An 18,483-nucleotide genomic window follows, 5' to 3' on the forward strand; every position below is an offset into this window, starting at 1 on the left:
TCCACATTGCGTGCATCTCTCGTCATGGCTCGTCATGAGCATGCCGCAAAAACATGATCAGGGGTTTTTGCTCCGCTAGTTCCACAGTGAGATCATGATCGGAGCGACGATCATATCGAAGCTGCAAGGGCATGGCGCTTGGCAAAATCAAAAAGATCGCAAATCCCCCATGAATGGATGACCTGCGAAACGGGCCGAAACCATCGTCAACTATGAGCAATAGTTTGTGGAATAATCATATGGTAGCGAGAGCCTTGCGGTTGCTGTTTATAGAGGTTAGTTATAGATTTTCCCCGATTGGTCAGTGGAGCAAAGTGATGCGCTTGGACGGAGTACAAGTATAGCCCCATACTGCACCCTCACATGGGGAGTTTTAAGCCCGACCGGACATGTGGAACCATGCAATGTATCATGGATGCACGGCATAGCAGTGAATTTCAAAAACAGTCAATGCGAGCCCGGCAAAAAAAGCCATAAAAAGCTTCTCTTGATTAAGCGAGCGCCCGTAGCGGAAAAGATAGCGACATTTTCTCCATGAATGACAAAAAGGGGATAAGCGTCAATTTGGAGATTTCCTCAAAGCCAATCGCTCCAATCGACCCAATCAGCTTTGGCCACTTGACTTTCCCCTGCGTGATGTCAACTCGACCTGTGACAGGCTGTCTTAAGTTCATGGAACCCTTGGGTTTTTAGGGGGTTCTGGGTGGAGAAAAAGAGAATGGATCTCGGGTATGGTACCTGCGCGGTACTTGGGGTTGGTTCTTGTCTTTGGTCACGGATCAGGTACCGACCCCGTACTTTCCAGGAAAAATGGCAGCCTAAGACTTTCCCCTAAAACACTTGGCTTTTGTTTAGACTCGGACCCTGTGGATTCGAGCTTGGTCTAGAGGTTCCATGGTTGTTTTCTTTTCCCTTTCTTTTTTTCCGCTAATTCCAATTCCCTTGCTTATTTACCATGTGTTCTCCCTAACTTTGCCTTGGGTTTATTTTTATTCTGACCTTTGTCCCCTGAACTTTATTGTTTTGAAAGCGCTTTATTAATCTGTGTCATATTAAAGCGCAGCATGTGCTCTTCAACACCGTAACACTTGAGTGCTCTTTTCTATACCCACGGATTCGATTCTACCCCACTTGCGAGTTGCGCCGCTCAAGACTCTATACCTGGGTAAAAGGCACTTGATCAAAGTCATCGAGTCTCACATCAGCACAGCCTTGTACGTATAACGGCTCAAAACGAAAAGGCGCAAAAGAGAAAAAAAAAAAGTTCGCCCCAAAAGTTGACCAAACGACAATTGCGCAAGCAGTAACAAGCAAATAATTTCACACCAAAATGCATTACACCACCTGGCTCCTCACCAGCATGGCCCTACCAATCAATCAACTAGCGGCGGCAAGCCCATCTTCACAACCAGCCCACAAGGCCTCCCAAGTCTACGACACAACAGATCAACTCCCACTCCCAAATCTCGGCAACATCGTCGCGCATGACCCCAACATCCTCCTCTGGGAAGACTACTACTACCTATTCCACGGCGACGTGCATATCCCCATCCACCGCGCCCAAAACCTCAGCGGGCCATGGGAATCAGTCGGCACAGTGCTCAGCGGACCCTCAATAATCGACACGCAAAACCGCACGCGACCCTGGGCCCCCACAACCATCGAAGCAAACGGCACATTCTACTGCTACTACACGCTCAGCGAGCACGGCTCGCGCAACAGCGCGATCGGCGTCGCAACAACCACCTCGCTAGACGGCAGCGAAACCTGGACGGACCACGGCGCCGTAATCCGGACCGGGCACGGGAACGGATCGGACATCTACCCATTCACCATCACGAATGCGATTGATGCGTCGTTCATCACGGACAACGCTACCGGCCAGAGCTATCTGAATTACGGCAGCTTCTGGCATGATATCTGGCAAGTGCCGCTGTCGGATGATTTGCTCTCGCTTAGGGATCCCGATAATCCGGATGCTGTGCAGTTGACGTTTGTGCCGGATTCTGACTGGAAGCCTGAGGAGGGCTCTTGGATGAGCTATAGGGATGGGTACTACTATGCGTGGTTTAGTCATGGGAAGTGCTGTAATTTTAAGCTGGCGTTCCCGGCGCGCGGGGACGAGTATGAGATTCGGGTTGGGAGATCGACTAATGTGCGCGGCCCGTTTGAGGATAAGGATGGGAAGAAGTTGGTTGATGGGGGTGGTACGGTGATTTATGCTTCGAATCATGGTGTTGTTTATGCCCCTGGTGGGCTGGGAGTATTGGCTGGAAATGGATCCACGCCCGATGTTCTTTACTACCATTATTTGAACACTAGTATTGGGTTTACGGATACTGTAAGTTGACACGCATTATTGGGCATGTCCATTTCATGATAGTGAGCTTTTAGCTGATTACTTCTACAGGACGCCCACATGGGCTGGAATTACTTGAATTATACCGACGGGTGGCCCGTGGTAGTGGACGGAATTGATCTGAGCGCCTCGAACGCGGCGTTCACTCTTTCAGTCCCAAATTGGTTGGTATTGATGATGACTTTAAGTATGTGCTACAATGACATGTTAGATTTATGGTTCTGTGCTAACTTGATGAAAAGGTTTCTGGCTATGCACATGATCGATCATTTAAGATACCCTGTTCTTTCATCCTCTATTGTGGATGAATTTTTCTTTTAAGCGATTGCACCAGCATATATAGATGGCGTCAAAACGGGTTGAACAATTGCAATTTTCTATCATCATTTTGATCCACCTGTCAATTCTCGAAGCCTACCAGTATCCACCGCATGGCGAGCGTAGACCTAATTAGTACGTGGTTGCTAACTTTGGGAAGTTTTTTTTTAAAAACAAGAAAAATAAATAAAAACGACCACGGCCGGACTCGAACCGGCAATCTCCCGCTTTCTTGTTCACGATTACTCGCAATAGGAGGCGGATACCTTCACCATTAGGCCACGCGGCCAACTTAATTAAAAAAGCTCTCTATTAAATTCTATGATGTCTCACTGATTCTTGGTAAAAATCTTTCGCTCACGGAGTAAGTGAAGAGATTAATCCCGTTTAGCCGCCACAGAGTATCCTAACTTTGTAAGACAGCTCCACTTCAATATACAGTACTTCCAGGTGTCACAAAATGGTCAATTAAGTAATGATTTTCGCACGGACTAGCTCCGACTCCATGATGGCGGGGTTTTGTCCCCCATGACAGACTTCTCAAAGAATCTTTCCCCATTCTACTTTTTACAAATCAATCATTCACGCACCTCGTCACACCTACTTACTATTACTAAACACCAAAAAGAGCAGTCACGACCAGCTCCATCAACAATGGATTCCGTCAAAGACAAAGTCTACGTCATAACAGGCCTCGGCGGAATCGGCCTTGCCGTCGCAAAGCAACTCTACTCCCTAGGCGCATACCTCTCACTAGCAGACATTTCCGCAAAAACACTCGAGACAGCCGTGGGCGCCATTTCCCCCAATTCAACCTCCACAAGAATCATGACCACAGTCCTCGACATTAGCTCGTCACCCGCCGTTAAAGCCTGGATCGCCAGCACAGTCGAGCGCTTCGGACGTCTCGACGGCGCGGCCAATATGGCCGGGGCCATTGGGAAGAACCACGGCGTGGGGCGATTCATCGACATAGAAGATGACGAGTGGGACATGCTGGTGCGGGTGAATTTGTCGGGGATGATGTATTGTCTGCGGGCGGAGCTGCGGGCGATCATGGAATCTGCGGACGGGAAGGGAAGTATTGTTAATGCGTCGAGTATTCAGGGTGTGAGGGGGTTTCCGTTGCATGCGGCTTATTCGACGACGAAGCATGGGGTTGTTGGGATGACAAGGTCTGTGGCGAAGGAGGTTGGGCCTGGGATTCGGGTTAATGCTGTTGCGCCGTGAGTACTGGGACTTTGGTCTTCCGTTCGTTTGGAGCTGAGCTGGAGATGGCTTATGGGGTTCGTTTTGCTAATGCGGTTCTGGCTTGATTGTTTAGTGGGTCAATTCAGACCCCTCTTTTGGATCAGGCTGCTGTTATTCAGGGAGGCTCGCATGTGCCGCCTTGTGTCATTCCTCGTGTTGGGACTCCCGAAGAGGTGGCGCAGACGGTCGTGTTTTTGCTGAGTGATGCTGCGTCGTATACTACTGGGCAAGTGTATAATGTGGATGGTGGCTGGGACCCATAAATTGGACATAGTACAGCCGAACTTCTCTTCTCTTGATCCATAGGCAATTGAACGTACAAAATTGCCAATGATCATCCAAACGTTGCCAGCTGGTAGACGTTTTGTGTATGGCCCGACTTTCCAACTTCACATGGTATTTTCAAGCGAGACGAAATCCCAAACACGTCATTATTTCCAACAGGGCCAGGTTCAGACTTCTGGAAGGCCGTTTCCCCTTCGATAATGACTAAAGACAATACTTGCATCATTATGTACTTTGTTCTATTGAAAATATTCACAAGATCAAATGTCTATATACACTGGAGCACCAAACCTAAAGTCTGGCTTCCTGATTAGCCCGTCTCCACATCTTCTTTCTCCGCTCGTGGCCGGCATCGAAATCATCCACCCATTTCTGATCAAATGGTGGCAATCGCCGTCCTGGCACTCCCTCATCAGGCTCCCCAGCAATCCGGCGCAGTTCTTCAAAATAAGCGCTGAAATCAGGGTTGACCACCGTGAACGCTGGCCCATCACCCTTCTGCGCAATCCGGTCCGTCTCCCAACTCTCCTGTTCGACCAACGAGGGCAATGCACCCCTGCCTGCAAGGATGCGTGCTGCTGCAACGGCCTGCCACTCAAATACCTTGAAAGTCAGACCGGCGCCTACCGCTCCGATAAAGACGAGGCTGGGGTCGTGACGGTAGAAAACGTGCTGGTACAAATCGGGCACACGGTTACTGCGTGTTGATACCTGGGGGAGGAAAGGTAATGTCCAAGTGAAGCCTGTTCCGAAGATGATGTGGTCGACGTCGCTGACTGAGGTGCCGTCTTCGAAATGCACTGTTCGGTCTTCGGTGGTGATGCGCGAGATGGGGGCTCGGCGCTGGATTTTTGGGTGCTTGAAGGCTTCGTCGCCGAAGAAGATGTTGTAGCGACCACGGACCACGGCGTGAATGGGAGTTTGGGCACTGTCAATCAGACTGACTGCAGTGTCTGCGGCGGAGACTGATGCGCCGACGGTGATAACTTTCTGTGGCAGTGTTAGTAAATTGACTAACGCGGTATCAAGGAGATCAGCTTGAGATGTCGGACGACATACCTTTCCCCGGTAAGTTTCGGGTCCTCGATAATGCTTAGTATGTTCGACGCTTCGAGGGTACGCCTTTGCAAACTCGTCCAGTCCAGGAATGGCAGGAATATATGGCACCGCATAGTGACCCGAAGCAACCACCACTGCGTCGAATACTTCGGTCCACCAGTAATCTGAGGGACTCTCATTATGAAGCTCTCTACGGCGGAGAGTTAGGGTCCATTTCTGGCTGCTTGAATCTTTGATCGCCTGCTCAACAGTCGTGTTGTATTCAACAAGCTCGCCATGTCCCTTCTTAGTAATGAGATCCTCGATGTACTGTCGGATCACAGTGTGATGCCGGAACGGTGTCTCTGGGCCGTGGCGGTCAATCGACCATTGAGACCGGACAGTGGGGATCGGCTCTTGGGAGTAAGACATGACTCCCGCATCCACGTTCGTTTCCAGTCCGGGATAGACAGGGGAATCAGTGAAGCGATCCTGAGTTCCTGGCAGGGTCCGACATGGGAGCTGCTCTGGGATCTTCAGAGGTGCATCTGCGGTGCGAGCTGCTAACCCGTCAAAATCGAGTTGCCGTGGAGGCTCATCATCTCTTGAGACCCTGTTTTTTCTTGTCAGTATACATGGATTTTCGTCTGGTATATTTGGGGGTGACATACCAGCATCCGCCAGCCTTTTCCTGTCTTTCGAAAACTCGAACCACGTCAAAAGCCTTCTCCTGAATCAATGCATCAACAGCAATAGCACCCGAAGGGCCGGCACCAATCACGGCTACACTCTTCACGGCTGAAACCATGCTGATTTAGGCTTCGTTTTTTGGACAAATATATAAACAATTCCGTGAAAAATGTGCGGACGATGCGCTTTAATCAAACCGTTCTCGAATCTCTCGGCCGAGCAATGCAGCTTTCAATATATTGCAGGGGTCGTTGATCTGGGGGAGGTGAAGTTAGACTATGTCACGCCATCGGGCCTCCTCTTACGCAAGATCCAATCGAATCACGGAAAAATTTCTATAGCGGATCCACAATTGGCCACGGATTTGAGGCCTTGGGGAAAATTTTTTGACAAACCTACCAATTTCTATGGATTCGGCCCTGTCACTACCGAATTTTTAAATGCCGAAGGCGTTGATCCAAAATTTCAATCCCCGAGCCGTCTGGAATCTTGCTTCCCGTGCTTGTCATTGGTTGGTGATCTGTGGATCAGGAACTGTATTGTGATTGGCCAGTCCGGTTAAATGCTTCCAAAATCCCCCCGCTGTAATTACCCCACCACTGATGTTTTTCCGCTGATGCATCTACAGACTTACAGTTCGCAAACACCAACAATATCTATCGTCATCATGGCTGTTATGCAGGACCGTGATAAGCTATGCCCTTCATGCAGTCTTATTCCACCAGTCAAGGAAATTGCCTCTGGCTATGACGAAAACTGGTCTAGCTTTCAGCAATTCAAGTCCTCCGCCCTTAATGGTTGTCCACTTTGTAGTTATCTTTATAGTGGAAGTGCACGCATCGCATGGGATACCCTCGAGGCATCAGAGAACCTTGACCCCGGACCACCATTTTCGTTCAAATGGAATGGCCACAACCCGTTAGTTCCGACCCAGATAAATGCAGACCCAAATATGCTAATGGAGCATACCCATGGTTTCGACCATCCCGTTCTGTACTCAATATTCGTCAGTCCGGGTAAGAAGAAAGTCCGATTCTTCTATCATGGTCTTCCAAATTAACTAACCCTGCATAGATGAGCCAATAGCGAAAAACTGTCCCGCAAGAGCGATCGATCCCAGCCCGACGTCTGATCAGGTCTTTGCTAAAATTCATGGATGGATTGCCTCATGCTCCCGCCATCACTCTTCTTGCCATCCCGATGAGGATGCATTGTTGCCTCGATTTTCGATCGAGATTCATAGTAATGCCGACACAAAACCGAGTTTGCGGCTTTTCGAAAATGACAAATTTCTAAACAAGAAAGCTCTTTATATTGCGTTGAGCTATATTTGGGGGATCAGACCTCAGCCAGTTCAACTGATGAAAGAAAACATCCAGAAATTGAAAGATTCAATCGACTACGATGAACTACCCAAAACAATACAGGATGTCATACAGGTTGCTCAAGGTCTTGGTGTGCAATATGTGTGGGTCGATGCCCTCTGCATTGTCCAAGATGACGGCGACTTCAAGAAAGAGCAGATCGGCCAAATGAAAAACATTTATGGAAATTCCTACTTGACGGTACAGGCAGGGAATGTGAAGACTGTCAAAGAAAGCTTTTTGAGAACCCGGAGCTCTCCAAGGCCATTCAAGCTCAAATACGACGACGAAAGCCATGTTTACCTGAGAGGATATACCCCAAGTCGCGTAGCTGGTGGATCAGCACGAACAAGAGCTTGGGTATTCCAAGAGTCCGTTCTACCAAACCGACTGCTAGTGTACGGGGAACATCAGATTATCTTTCAATGTAGAGAAGAAATTCAGTATGAAGACGGTCTACGAACAAACTCAACCAATATTCGCCATTCTGAAACGCCAATGTTCTTAAAGCCTGGAGATTGGCGAAAGTACATTGGTGCAAGATTGGCTAAACCTAGCCCTCCTCCCGATCGACGACTGGACTTTCTCTCAACATGGTACTCAGCAATTGACGATGTATACACAACTCGGATGCTCACCTATACCAGCGATCGACTACCCGCGATCAACGGTATCTCCCTCCGTCTCCAGGAAGAGATCGGAGGGCGGTATGTGGCGGGCATCTGGGAGTCCGATTTACCGTGGGGCTTGCTGTGGGAATCAAAGAACTCGTGGCGCTACCCGGTCGGTGGAGCTGGACCAACAGTATGGAAGATGAGGAGGCCGGAAAATACACGCGCTCCCTCATGGTCTTGGGCCGCCGTGGATGGGTCCACGAGACACAAATTCTGGAGGCGGCATAATGATACAAGGGATGATGAAATTCCCGTGGCGTCAGTCTGTATGGACTCTTACGAGGTGGATATCGCGGGAGAGATCGTCAACAGCGATGGAATGCTGCAGATCAATGCTCCACTGATTTACACTTCGGTAGTTCGCAAAACAGATTCGCGATACAAGGGTTTAAGGACAAGCGCAAATATGAAATTGGGCTATGAGTTCCCAGCTTTGCTGTGGGATACTCCGAAAGAAAGATGCGGCGGACTGGAAGAGCTTGCCCCTGCAAGCCTAGGAAACGAGGAGCGGGCTATTGCTCTTGCAAATTTTGACATTGAGGATGAACAAACTGCCTATCCCGGCGTTTGGTGTGCTCTCATTTGTCGGTCTCAAGCGTTGATGCTTGAATGCCTTGACGAGAAGAAAAGAATATTCCGACGATTAGGCGCGGGTCATGTTATACCTGAAATTTGGCCTTATTCTGCCACCGAGAAGGCCCGAGTTGATATTTTGTTAATTTAGCACGCCTAAGGAACTACTTCACGATGATCAACTTTTGTCGGGCGAGGGTATGGGAAGCGAGACCTTGACCCTTACAGAATTATAGACTTCTGTACATGCCGGCTTTACATTTCAGAAATGCCTTTCTGAAACCCTAATTCCTTTCTGTTTCTCATTCGAGATCGCTTCCGCCCCCTGCATTCGATATCCGCAGCCACATTCCACAGCAAACACGTCAACTGGTTTGTTAAAATTTTATTTCATGCATGATCCACCAAGCGAACGGGATAATGCGAGCACACTTCTTACCGAGGTAAGTTAGCCCATTCTTGGGGGCACGATAACCCGATAAAATGCCGTAAAAGTCGATCTCACATTTCAAGAACCGATCTATCGGAACATGGGCATTCGAGGTTTCATCATCCCTTCCTCCAGTTGTACAATACAAGTACACCTTGATGGTTGTGTGTCAGAAATCGAAAAGCATTGAGAAATGTGAGGCTTGTCATCAAAATGTGAGGTCTTGGATGAATGAAAGTCCTCTTTCAGCGTGGAATGCTCTCATTGTTCCTGAAAGTCAAAGTGTATATTAGATTGACGCGCATCGGACGGTTGCAATTAAGGAAAATTGTTGGAGCTTTTTGAGGCCGCGATGTGTCCCAATGGCAAGTGCCTACTACCTACATCCTCTGCTACGTGTGTTTGGATCGGTGGTGGCCTTGATCCTTCTGCTTCTATGTTTAATTGCAGGTAGCGCACGCGAGGTGCTTATCGATGCTGAGATTTTCAGGGTAAGTGAGTTGAAACACATGCAGCGAAATAATTGCGATGTAGGCAGTCTAACCCAGTCCTCGTAGATTGAACTATCCAATTTACCAAGCCAAGATGTTCCAAACTTCATCAACGTCTATCTCATGTCCTACTGTGTGGGACACGAGCGTCATTATATCGAGGCGGACACAAATACAACCACAACCATAACAGACATGAGCGAATGCTCTGATCGCAGTGTTTCGTTCCATTTCAAACCATTCCAGGCCATGCAAGACTCGATAGGAACTGCGTTGAGGCCCCAGGGGGGAGACTTTCCTACTACGCTGAGCAATGAATTCGACGCGTTGGCCCCGGCCAGTCGAGCCATGACGGTGTTTTTCATAATCGGCACCGCTTTTGTCATCTTTTCCACCTTCATACGTGTCGCCGCACATCACTTTAGACGGCGGTTTGCACGTTACCGCATACCCGACTACAAGGCACGGCCTTTGCCCGGCCACCCGGACTATTCAATCCGGGGCAACCTCGAAACGCCTCCATCTTACTTAGAACTTGTTACATTAATGGTATGCGACAAGTTCAATGTTCTTGAGATCTTGTCAAGTTTCGCCAACTAACATTTTTATAAAGCTCAGCACGATGACGCTTCTGATCGCCTCCATTATCACTTCGGTGGTCGCTACAAAGTTCATCACGTTGATCCGTGCAAGCGGCGACCCCAATGTTTCGGCTCGACACAACCATAATTTTCTTGGTATGGCATGGAGTGCCACCATCATCCAGGCCCTTTTGACGGTTCATAAAGTGGCTTCACTTGTTCGATACGAGGATCGTCATTCTCCGTGGGATACGGAAGAGTATTCTTTAACTCGAGATACTGGAAACAAGGCCTTGTTCACTCGTTTAGAATGAGAACGTGGGGTTCTTTCGCAAATAATGCCGTCACAACTTATAGGACTCAAAGCGGGCGACAATCTTAGAGTGGAATTTTGTTCTAGGCTTGCCCTGAGGATTGGTACGGACCGTTTCCCAATTTTTCTTTTTTTCAGAGGTACAAGAATGATACACCGATTTACTTCCCCATTGGGCAATGAACATGGACTTTGCATGATTGTTGTAACCAGGGTCCGGATTTCCTGGTTGGAAATAGAATGAGGCAAACTAATAAGAAATCTACGAAAGCTGGCCCCGAGGATACCCAGATGTCGTTTCAGACTACACAAAGGCCACATCCTCCAAAATGACCTCACGCAATCATTGTAAAAATAGAAGCTCACTACATACATCCCATCTCTAGGTCGTATCAGTCAAGGTTGACATTCAGTAGATTTCGGATATCATCTGTTCAAAACGCGAAATTTAGAAAGTCGTGGCTTCCAATACTAGCCCCCAAACATGAAATCGGCGTGGCGAAACAAAATATCAAGTATCAAACTTCGCTATTGGTTTGATGCTGCGGAAATAAAAATTACATGGACTATAATTAACAGTACCTAAATTGGTGTTCAATGTCGAAAAGTGCTGATATGAACCTGAAGGTTTCCGTTGGTATACTGCATGAACCAAAACAACAAGAGAAGTAAATTAGAGCTCCAGAGTCTAGATTCCGTGTTGCCCCCACTTCAACGGGGGCCAAAGGCTGGAAAATATTGCGTTTCGCGACATTAAAAGATACTACATTCTCGGGATCCTCTGAACATCCATGAAGCCGCCCCAATACGCAATGCCGATACCTACTTTAATCGAAGCTCTGCAGATGGCAGTGCTCCACATTTTTTAGGTATACGCCACCCACCATCAAGTAAGCCACTTGCGTGAACATCTTACACATGGCGATCTTGTTTCAAATGATTGATCAACCTAAGATCTTGCCATCAATGGATTTCACAGATTCGAAGAATCTCATCAAAAGCCCCAATTACCCGTTTAGTGGTGTTTACCCGTTCAGTCGCTCCGTCGTCATGTACTCATCGAATCTGAAGATATAAAGCAGGTCAAAGACAACATTGCATTTCGAAATTCATTCACAATCAACAACCCAATACAATCAAGTCCACACATCTTATCTATCTTTCAAGCCACCAAGCCACAACCCATCAAAATGCACTTCCACTCCTTCATCACTCTCAGCCTCATGAGCACTACCTACGCCCTGAGTATTCCTGGTAACGGAGCCCGTGACATGCCCATCGTGGGGCTCAGCTCCGTCATCGCCCCCGCCTCCGGGGCTTACAAGGCCCCCCGTGCCTACAGCCACGCAAGCGCTTCGGTGACCCCCACCGCAACCTCCTCCATCATACCCTCATCGACTCCCCTCGCCTCTGTGCCCTCTGAAGTCCCGGTCGCTACAGAGCCCCCCGCTGTCCGTGCGGCGATCAGAAACTACCACACCGACTACATTAGATGGGAGGCTGCTACCGGCGAGGCGAAAGAACAGCTTCGTGCTAGGGTTCAGCATGATGTTATGGCTATCCGCAATATCAAGGCTGCTATTCAGCGCCAGCCCAGTGCTGGTGGAAGCGTGAGCGCTAGTGCCAGTGCTACCGTGACTCCCAGACGCCGTTAAGCAATGCATTTCTGAGCAATGTTTGAGTGTTTTGACCTTTGGAACTTGGTGTCGATAGACGGCTGGTTTGGTACGGATTTTCTGCGAGAGCTGGTCTCTTGCTTTTTAGTGATTTTTTGTTCATGCGATTTGACAGCTGCCAGTAATTATAGACTTGGATCTTAGAAGGGGCATCTGGAGTGTCCAGATGTCGGGATACAAATAGACTTTTACAATTCAAACCCTGCATTATTTTTGAAAAGAGGATCTATCGGAACCCCACATTTAATTGATTTCTATATACCTGATAATCTAGATCCCCGATTGCGGAAACTAATATGGCTACCCTTATTGCTTTTCAAAGAAAACAACCTTGCTACCATAATCCGTATCAAAGGGAAATTGCAAGCCAATATTCATCAACGTAGCACCAGAGAAAACCCCCTTCCCTTCAACACTGTACATGGCCCCCGGAACAAGCCCCTGCATCCTAATCCAAGGGATAGAATGGTCGACCCTCGGATTAATCTGGAAATAGAAAAGCACAGCCTGGTCGCCATCATCCGAAATAAATAGAACAGCAGGCCAATTTGAATCCTCCGGCAAACTCAAGCGGTACATATCACCCTTCAAAACAAGGGGATTCACCTTCTCAGAAAGCTCAATCAAACCAGGCAGAGCAGCCTTGTCAGCTTCAGGCATGTTGGCCGGGTCAAGTTCCAGCCCAAAAGATCCACCCATCATTGCGACATGCCCACGGAAAGCGACAGGTAGTGTTCGACCAGTCTGCTGGTTCGGGACGGCAGATAGATGTGCGCCCATTGCGCTGGGCGGGTAGGCGAGAGACGTTCCCATTTGGATGGTGATACGCTCGATCGCGTCGGTGTCGTCCGAGGCCCAGATCTGAGGGAAGAATTGTAGGACGCCTGGGTCGAAGCGGCCTCCGCCTGAGGCACAGCCTTCCCAGAGTACGTCGGGGAACTGGGTGGTGAGGTTTGCGAAGACCTTGTACATTCCCAGCATGTATGCGTGGTCAGTGGAAGGGGAAGGCATCTCGTGGATACCCCTGTTATTGTCCCATTTGACATATGTAATATTTGCGGTGTTGAGGATGTTGGATACGGAGTTAATGACAAATTGCTGGACTTCGGGCAGAGCAAGGTTAAGTACTAGTTGATTTCGACGCTCTGTGCGCGGGTACGGCCCTGCGTGGAGCGCCCAATCCGGGTGCTCGCGGTAGAGGCTGGAGTTCGGATTGACCATTTCGGGTTCCATCCATATGCCAAAGCGGAGTTTGGTAGATGTGTTGCCGGACTTGAGGTCAGTGATGTTGTTCACGGTATTTGCTAAGCCGCTGGGGAATCGGTTGGGGTTGGGAACCCAGTCACCGAGACCTTCGGTGTCCGAGGTGCGAGGATACTTGTCACCGAACCAACCGTCGTCTAAGACGAACATTCTGACGCCCAGTTCGGCCGATTCCTGGGCCAGCTGGTAGATGCTGGTCGCGTTGTAGTCGAACCCAAGTCCCTCCCAGCTGTTGAGAAGTGGTGGACGGTCATCGGTTGCGAACTTGCTTTTAATAAGGTGGTTGCGGTATAAGCGGTGCAGAGAGCGAGACATCCCACCGACTCCGTTGCTGGAATAGACAGCGACACATTCTGGAGAGGTCAGGGTTTCACCCTGGGCTAATGACCACGACAATTGACCGGGATTGAATCCAAGCATGGCACGAGTAAAGCCCTGAGAGCCCTTTTCCACGTCTACAGAGAAGGACCCAGAGTAGACGAGCGAGAAGCCCCATGCCTCACCAGAGGACTCGGTAGCAGCTGGGTCTAGTAGTGTCAGGAACGGGTTATGAAGATGAGAGGCATAGCCTGTCGAGCTTCCAAAGCTGATTTGAACGACTAGTTAGTCTTGTGGAGGATAATAGATGCTGAACGGAAGATAAAAAAATACCCCTGGGTTCCATATTCGACTTTTCTTCGTTCACGGTGCGCCTCTCGTGCCCAGTCCCCTCTTAAGCTGATCATATCCAAGTCCTCATAGGGGAAATCCACACTAATACTCGCGAGCGACTCGACAGTAATATTGCCTTTCCCTTTGTTCGTGATACTGGCACTGCGCACAATTGCATCAAACTTGGGAAAGATCGAGTAAGACAAGTCGGCCGCAACATCACTATATTGATCATATAGATGCACGACAAGCGTAGTGACATCGTCCACGGTTCCAAATGTCGACGGCAAACCAGGCAAAGCCGGCTTTCCACGCTTGATCTCATAGGACTGGTACTGAAAATCCGACACAGTGTATCCTTCAGTCTGTCTGACGCGAATAGCTGGCATACGGAAATCCCCCCGACCTTGGTCTGGAAATTCCCGGCGGATGCGACCAGGTGTCCCAACCCAACCGTTTACCGCGCTCGCAATCTCAGTTGGAATTGGGCCCGTCACGCTGCCACCGAAGTGGTCTGATAATAAATCCCCGGTACTATTGTCGACATGGAACCGGTAAGAGACACTATCGCCATTCAACGCAAAGGTAGTTCCTTCCACAACAATAGCTATACCACATGATTATTAGTATTTAGCCATTGAAAGTTACGCACATAGCTAAAGCCTCTCACCATTTGTACTTGTGGGCTCTTGAGCAATGGCTAAAGAGCAGTGACCAAGTAGCGAGGCTACACTGGCTATAGCTAGTGCTCTGCTCAATTGGATCATATTATCTGTGCGCTCTCAGCTGGGGGTGTTCAAGAAGGAATTGCAGAAAAACGCGAAGTACCAGACCCTGCAGATCAGATACCTCTTATGTAGTATGTGACAAGTATGAGGGGTCGTTCCGATAAAGCGCCGCGCCAGAAACTAGCTGAGTATTTACCGGGTTTTCCCCGCTACACGTAGTAATTCTTGTTCCTGGACGCGGGGCGTGGCTTTACTGAGGGGGAAGATCTTCAGGGTGGCGTTTTAGCGGCGGCTTTGAGCGCGCCTGTGGGCCAGCGATCCCTTGCTAAAGAAGGGAGGAAGGCAAAATGAAGGGAAAATGCCGACAGGGGGATCTGAAGTCCTTCCCCCTGATTTGCTGACCGGAAATGCATACGATCGTGTGTGCTACGTTTAATAGGTTGCACACGAGTTGCGACTCACGACAACAGCTTTTGGCGTACGACAAGTTCTAAATTATAAGTAGTAAAAGTAATTATTGATTTGTTTTGATCCACAACGCTAGTCCTAACGTGAAATGGCTCCTAGGCCTTGGGCTTCGAGCCTTCTGACAGCTTTAAGTGATTATTCTTGTTGCGTATGAGAATATACAGAATGGGCCATGGAAATTCAGGCACAATTCCCAAGAACGTAGGAATCTAGCGGTCTGGGTCAGTTCTACTCAAATCTTCACTTTTGAGAGACCCCGCTGTTTCGCCAAGACTCGAGTCAATGCACACCTGCAGCACTTGAGTCCGCTGCGGACTTGGCACTTTGAGATTCACAATTTAAATTTTTAACTTCACCGCCCTGTTTCCCGTATTGCATTTATCAAGATTTCATTTACTTTTACTATTGAGAACTGTATACGGACCTGGTTTTTGATGGGATTGGCAGTTCTCAGCCCTTTTCCGGTCTGTTTATTTATCCGATAGGCCCAGTTATTATACTTTCGGTCTTCCTACCCCTATAATGGAGTGTTAATTTGATAGATTCTGAGCGATTTTCTGCGGGGATTTGGTGTGTATGAAAGAACATGCCCGGAAGCAAGCACCCGAGCGAAGTGAGGGTTTCCAGCTTGTATCTTAAGGGATTTGATCTAAATGCGGGTCACTTCTAGAACATTTGAATTGACTTGAGAATAGACTTGGGAATGGATTATATACTAGGATCTCTACCTCCCTTTCTTCAATGTTGCCAGTCGGAAAGTTGAAATTGGGATGGGAGTCTCACCCGTGGGTGGCCTCTATCGGCCGCCATACAAGATACCGCTCACTGAGTCATATCTCTCGTCGCCGATCTCTTATGCAGCCTTCCTAACCAAGAATTGGCAGTCCAAATCCTAATTTTCTTCCCAAAGAGAACAAATACAATGACCATCAAGTTATTCGCAAGCAGAACACCCCCAAAGATTCCAGATATCACCACCGCATACCCCCTTTCCAAGATCCAATCTAGCAGATAAGACCCCATGCCAAACGAGATAGCCTGTTTCCCGAGATTCATCGCAATCAGCATCTCAGACGTATTAGCATAGTACGAGTCCACTGCATAAGCCAGCGTGAACGTAAAATAAAAGTACGCGCCAAACATGTTCATGGCAACGCCAGCAAAATACCCCACCCAGTGTAGGTTGCGTTGGGCTGTGAAACCATACAAGATCAGCCCGGCGGGAGGAAGTAGCATGACTGGGAATAGAGCTGGGAGACGCATTTCCGCCTCGCGGATTCCGTTGTTGCGTTTTGTTCGATATGCTGCAAGTCGGTCGGACGTTGAAGTGAATGGGAGGGCGAGGAGGTAGCCAATGAATGAGGCTATGGCTATGAGGCCGGAATTTGTCTGTTGAGGATTAGGAATCCGTCACAGAGTTGAAGGGAGTTGGAATAGTTTACCTCGCTCCAGTTATATGGTGGCCCAATAATTTTGATCGGGAAAGTGTAGTTGAAAGCTAGGGCACCAAGGCCAATATAGAGACCTAGTACATATCTGATTAAAAGTTGATTAGTTTTTGGATCAGCGGATACACATACCATAACTAGCTATCACCCAGAAGACAGCAGGCACAAAGAAATATGTGAAAGAGCGCAGGATGGTCAGGAAAAACTGCGCATTTGGGTCAACGGTGCTCCATAACGCGAGTGTTGAAATGAAGCTCTTCCGTTGAGGTATTTCGATTGAAGATACATTTTCCAACTCTTCGAGTTGGTCTGTTTCTTTCTTTTCGCTTTCTACTGATATATGCTGAGATGAGGTAGGTTGTTCAGCTCGGTGATAGGTGGATTCTTCGACAAAGATAAAAGCGAGAATTAAAAGAGCTGCTGCAAAGGCAGCTTCCACATAGAAAAATAGACGCCAGGAGTAACCACTTGCAAGCATATAGCCAGCATACAAGGGCCCTGTTGCTCCAAGGCAGAGACAGACTTGAGAATTTAATCTATCAGCTCGTATTCCTGGCGTGACTTTGCAGCTTGAACTTACTTGTGTAGTAGCCCAGCTTCTTCCCCCGTTCATGAATGAAAAAGATATCATTCACCAGCTGAACTGGCAGGCTTTCACAGACACCGCTAGTCAAAAGAAATTAGATCTCGGTTGTACTTTGTATCCTTTGTATTGGGTTGCAAACCTACCTGCCAAATCCATGAAAAATGCGCGCAACCATAAGGCCAGTATAGGTCGTGCATCGAGAGGCACCGATTAGACCCGCCAAAAACTAAATATTGTCAGCGCTAGCAAGGCTCGGCTATCCTCAATCTCTCGACTTACTGTCATCATCGATAATAGCGTCACTGGTCGTCGGCCTATCTTGAGATACATTGGCACAAGGATAAGTGAACCTGGGTAAAATCAGCAACAAATCCTCGTTACAAAAAACCATCATCATCGTCAAAGTTTCCTTACCAAACCCAAATGCCAAGTTTGGATACGATATGAGACCAGAAGCCTCCGCCGACGAGATTCCAAATTCTTCACTGTATATCGTGATATAGACAGAGGGCCCAGTCAATGCACTGTTTCCAAGGAAAGAATAAATTGCAACGATTATCAATATCATGTTTTTTTTCCACTTTGGCCACTAGAGCAATGGAAAAAACAAGGGAAGAGTCAGCGTCTGGTTTCATGACGCAAAGCGAGGAGCCTGCTGTTGGAACTGGTACATTGTTTACATACTTGAAGTGGATCATTAGGATCTTCTGCAGGAACAGGGTAAAGCGCTTGTCCGTACGCTGTATCGTCACCTTCAGCAGCGCTAAGATCAACAGTTCCCGGTATGTCGCCTTCATGTGCCTGACTTTTCTCCACTGTTAAAACAATCTTGACGTACTGCGAGGGTAGGGCCTACCTGTGTGCTAGATGCGGCCTATTGGCCGTATCGGTGTTGATCTTCTGCATGATTAAATGAGCAATTGCATTGAGGCAACAGGGGAGTTACTGGTGGCAGGGATCTCTAGTTCATTCACTAAAGAATTACTATTTATTGGTGAGTCTAACACAAAAAGGATGGGGAAAGGTAGGAATAAGGGTCCTGTCTTCCCCGCATTTCTCCACATTGCTCCTCGTCTACATTAGTAGTCATTACTAGTTGGCCCCACAAGAGGGCGGTTCAAACTTAGTAACAAGGCCTGGGGCTATTTCGATTGAGGAAAAGAAAGTAATGTGCTGAATGGCGGGGCACATATCTTCAAGACGCCGCGACGCGGTGAGTTCAACGCTCCACACCAATTTGTGAACAACGGTTCAGCCATGCTGAGGGATGGCACATACATCCTACCCCGTTGGCAT

The 18,483-nt window shown here is 48.3% G+C and overlaps 9 protein-coding genes across 9 annotated transcripts; 5 read left to right on the top strand and 4 right to left on the bottom strand.

Annotated features, from left to right (window-relative positions):
* Positions 1–1,330: 1,330 nt before the first annotated feature.
* On the top strand, positions 1,331–2,621 carry N7466_005787 (uncharacterized protein; the record flags this gene model as incomplete). Its single annotated transcript, XM_057165184.1, has 3 exons — positions 1,331–2,341; positions 2,411–2,546; positions 2,602–2,621. The coding sequence occupies 3 exons, from the start codon at positions 1,331–1,333 to the stop codon at positions 2,619–2,621; spliced, it is 1,167 nt and encodes a 388-aa protein (XP_057020783.1).
* Positions 2,622–3,331: 710 nt separating this feature from the next.
* N7466_005788 (SDR family NAD(P)-dependent oxidoreductase) lies at positions 3,332–4,191 on the top strand (the record flags this gene model as incomplete). Its single annotated transcript, XM_057165185.1, has 2 exons — positions 3,332–3,903; positions 4,002–4,191. The coding sequence occupies 2 exons, from the start codon at positions 3,332–3,334 to the stop codon at positions 4,189–4,191; spliced, it is 762 nt and encodes a 253-aa protein (XP_057020784.1).
* Positions 4,192–4,504: 313 nt separating this feature from the next.
* N7466_005789 (uncharacterized protein) lies at positions 4,505–6,059 on the bottom strand (the record flags this gene model as incomplete). Its single annotated transcript, XM_057165186.1, has 3 exons — positions 4,505–5,203; positions 5,273–5,864; positions 5,923–6,059. The coding sequence occupies 3 exons, from the start codon at positions 6,057–6,059 to the stop codon at positions 4,505–4,507; spliced, it is 1,428 nt and encodes a 475-aa protein (XP_057020785.1).
* Positions 6,060–6,608: 549 nt separating this feature from the next.
* N7466_005790 (HET domain-containing protein) lies at positions 6,609–8,703 on the top strand (the record flags this gene model as incomplete). The annotated part of the gene is made up of 2 exons (XM_057165187.1): positions 6,609–6,957; positions 7,016–8,703. The coding sequence occupies 2 exons, from the start codon at positions 6,609–6,611 to the stop codon at positions 8,701–8,703; spliced, it is 2,037 nt and encodes a 678-aa protein (XP_057020786.1).
* Positions 8,704–9,596: 893 nt separating this feature from the next.
* N7466_005791 (uncharacterized protein) lies at positions 9,597–10,368 on the top strand (the record flags this gene model as incomplete). The annotated part of the gene is made up of 2 exons (XM_057165188.1): positions 9,597–10,022; positions 10,087–10,368. The coding sequence occupies 2 exons, from the start codon at positions 9,597–9,599 to the stop codon at positions 10,366–10,368; spliced, it is 708 nt and encodes a 235-aa protein (XP_057020787.1).
* A 1,189-nt stretch (positions 10,369–11,557) lies between these two features.
* On the top strand, positions 11,558–12,022 carry N7466_005792 (uncharacterized protein; the record flags this gene model as incomplete). Its single annotated transcript, XM_057165189.1, has 1 exon — positions 11,558–12,022. One exon carries the CDS (start codon positions 11,558–11,560, stop codon positions 12,020–12,022), a length of 465 nt encoding a protein of 154 aa, XP_057020788.1.
* Positions 12,023–12,349: 327 nt separating this feature from the next.
* On the bottom strand, positions 12,350–14,724 carry N7466_005793 (alpha-galactosidase; the record flags this gene model as incomplete). The annotated part of the gene is made up of 3 exons (XM_057165190.1): positions 12,350–13,892; positions 13,958–14,564; positions 14,628–14,724. The coding sequence occupies 3 exons, from the start codon at positions 14,722–14,724 to the stop codon at positions 12,350–12,352; spliced, it is 2,247 nt and encodes a 748-aa protein (XP_057020789.1).
* Positions 14,725–15,664: 940 nt separating this feature from the next.
* N7466_005794 (MFS transporter) lies at positions 15,665–17,079 on the bottom strand (the record flags this gene model as incomplete). Its single annotated transcript, XM_057165191.1, has 4 exons — positions 15,665–15,670; positions 16,075–16,542; positions 16,596–16,678; positions 16,734–17,079. 4 exons carry the CDS (start codon positions 17,077–17,079, stop codon positions 15,665–15,667), a joined length of 903 nt encoding a protein of 300 aa, XP_057020790.1.
* A 739-nt stretch (positions 17,080–17,818) lies between these two features.
* On the bottom strand, positions 17,819–18,093 carry N7466_005795 (uncharacterized protein; the record flags this gene model as incomplete). The annotated part of the gene is made up of 3 exons (XM_057165192.1): positions 17,819–17,851; positions 17,872–17,992; positions 18,044–18,093. 3 exons carry the CDS (start codon positions 18,091–18,093, stop codon positions 17,819–17,821), a joined length of 204 nt encoding a protein of 67 aa, XP_057020791.1.
* Between the last annotated feature and the right edge of the window lie 390 nt (positions 18,094–18,483).

This window comes from Penicillium verhagenii, assembly GCF_028828195.1.
Source record: "Penicillium verhagenii strain IBT 33310 chromosome Unknown utg000006l_segment0_segment0, whole genome shotgun sequence".
In the NCBI taxonomy this organism is placed as follows: domain Eukaryota; kingdom Fungi; phylum Ascomycota; class Eurotiomycetes; order Eurotiales; family Aspergillaceae; genus Penicillium; species Penicillium verhagenii.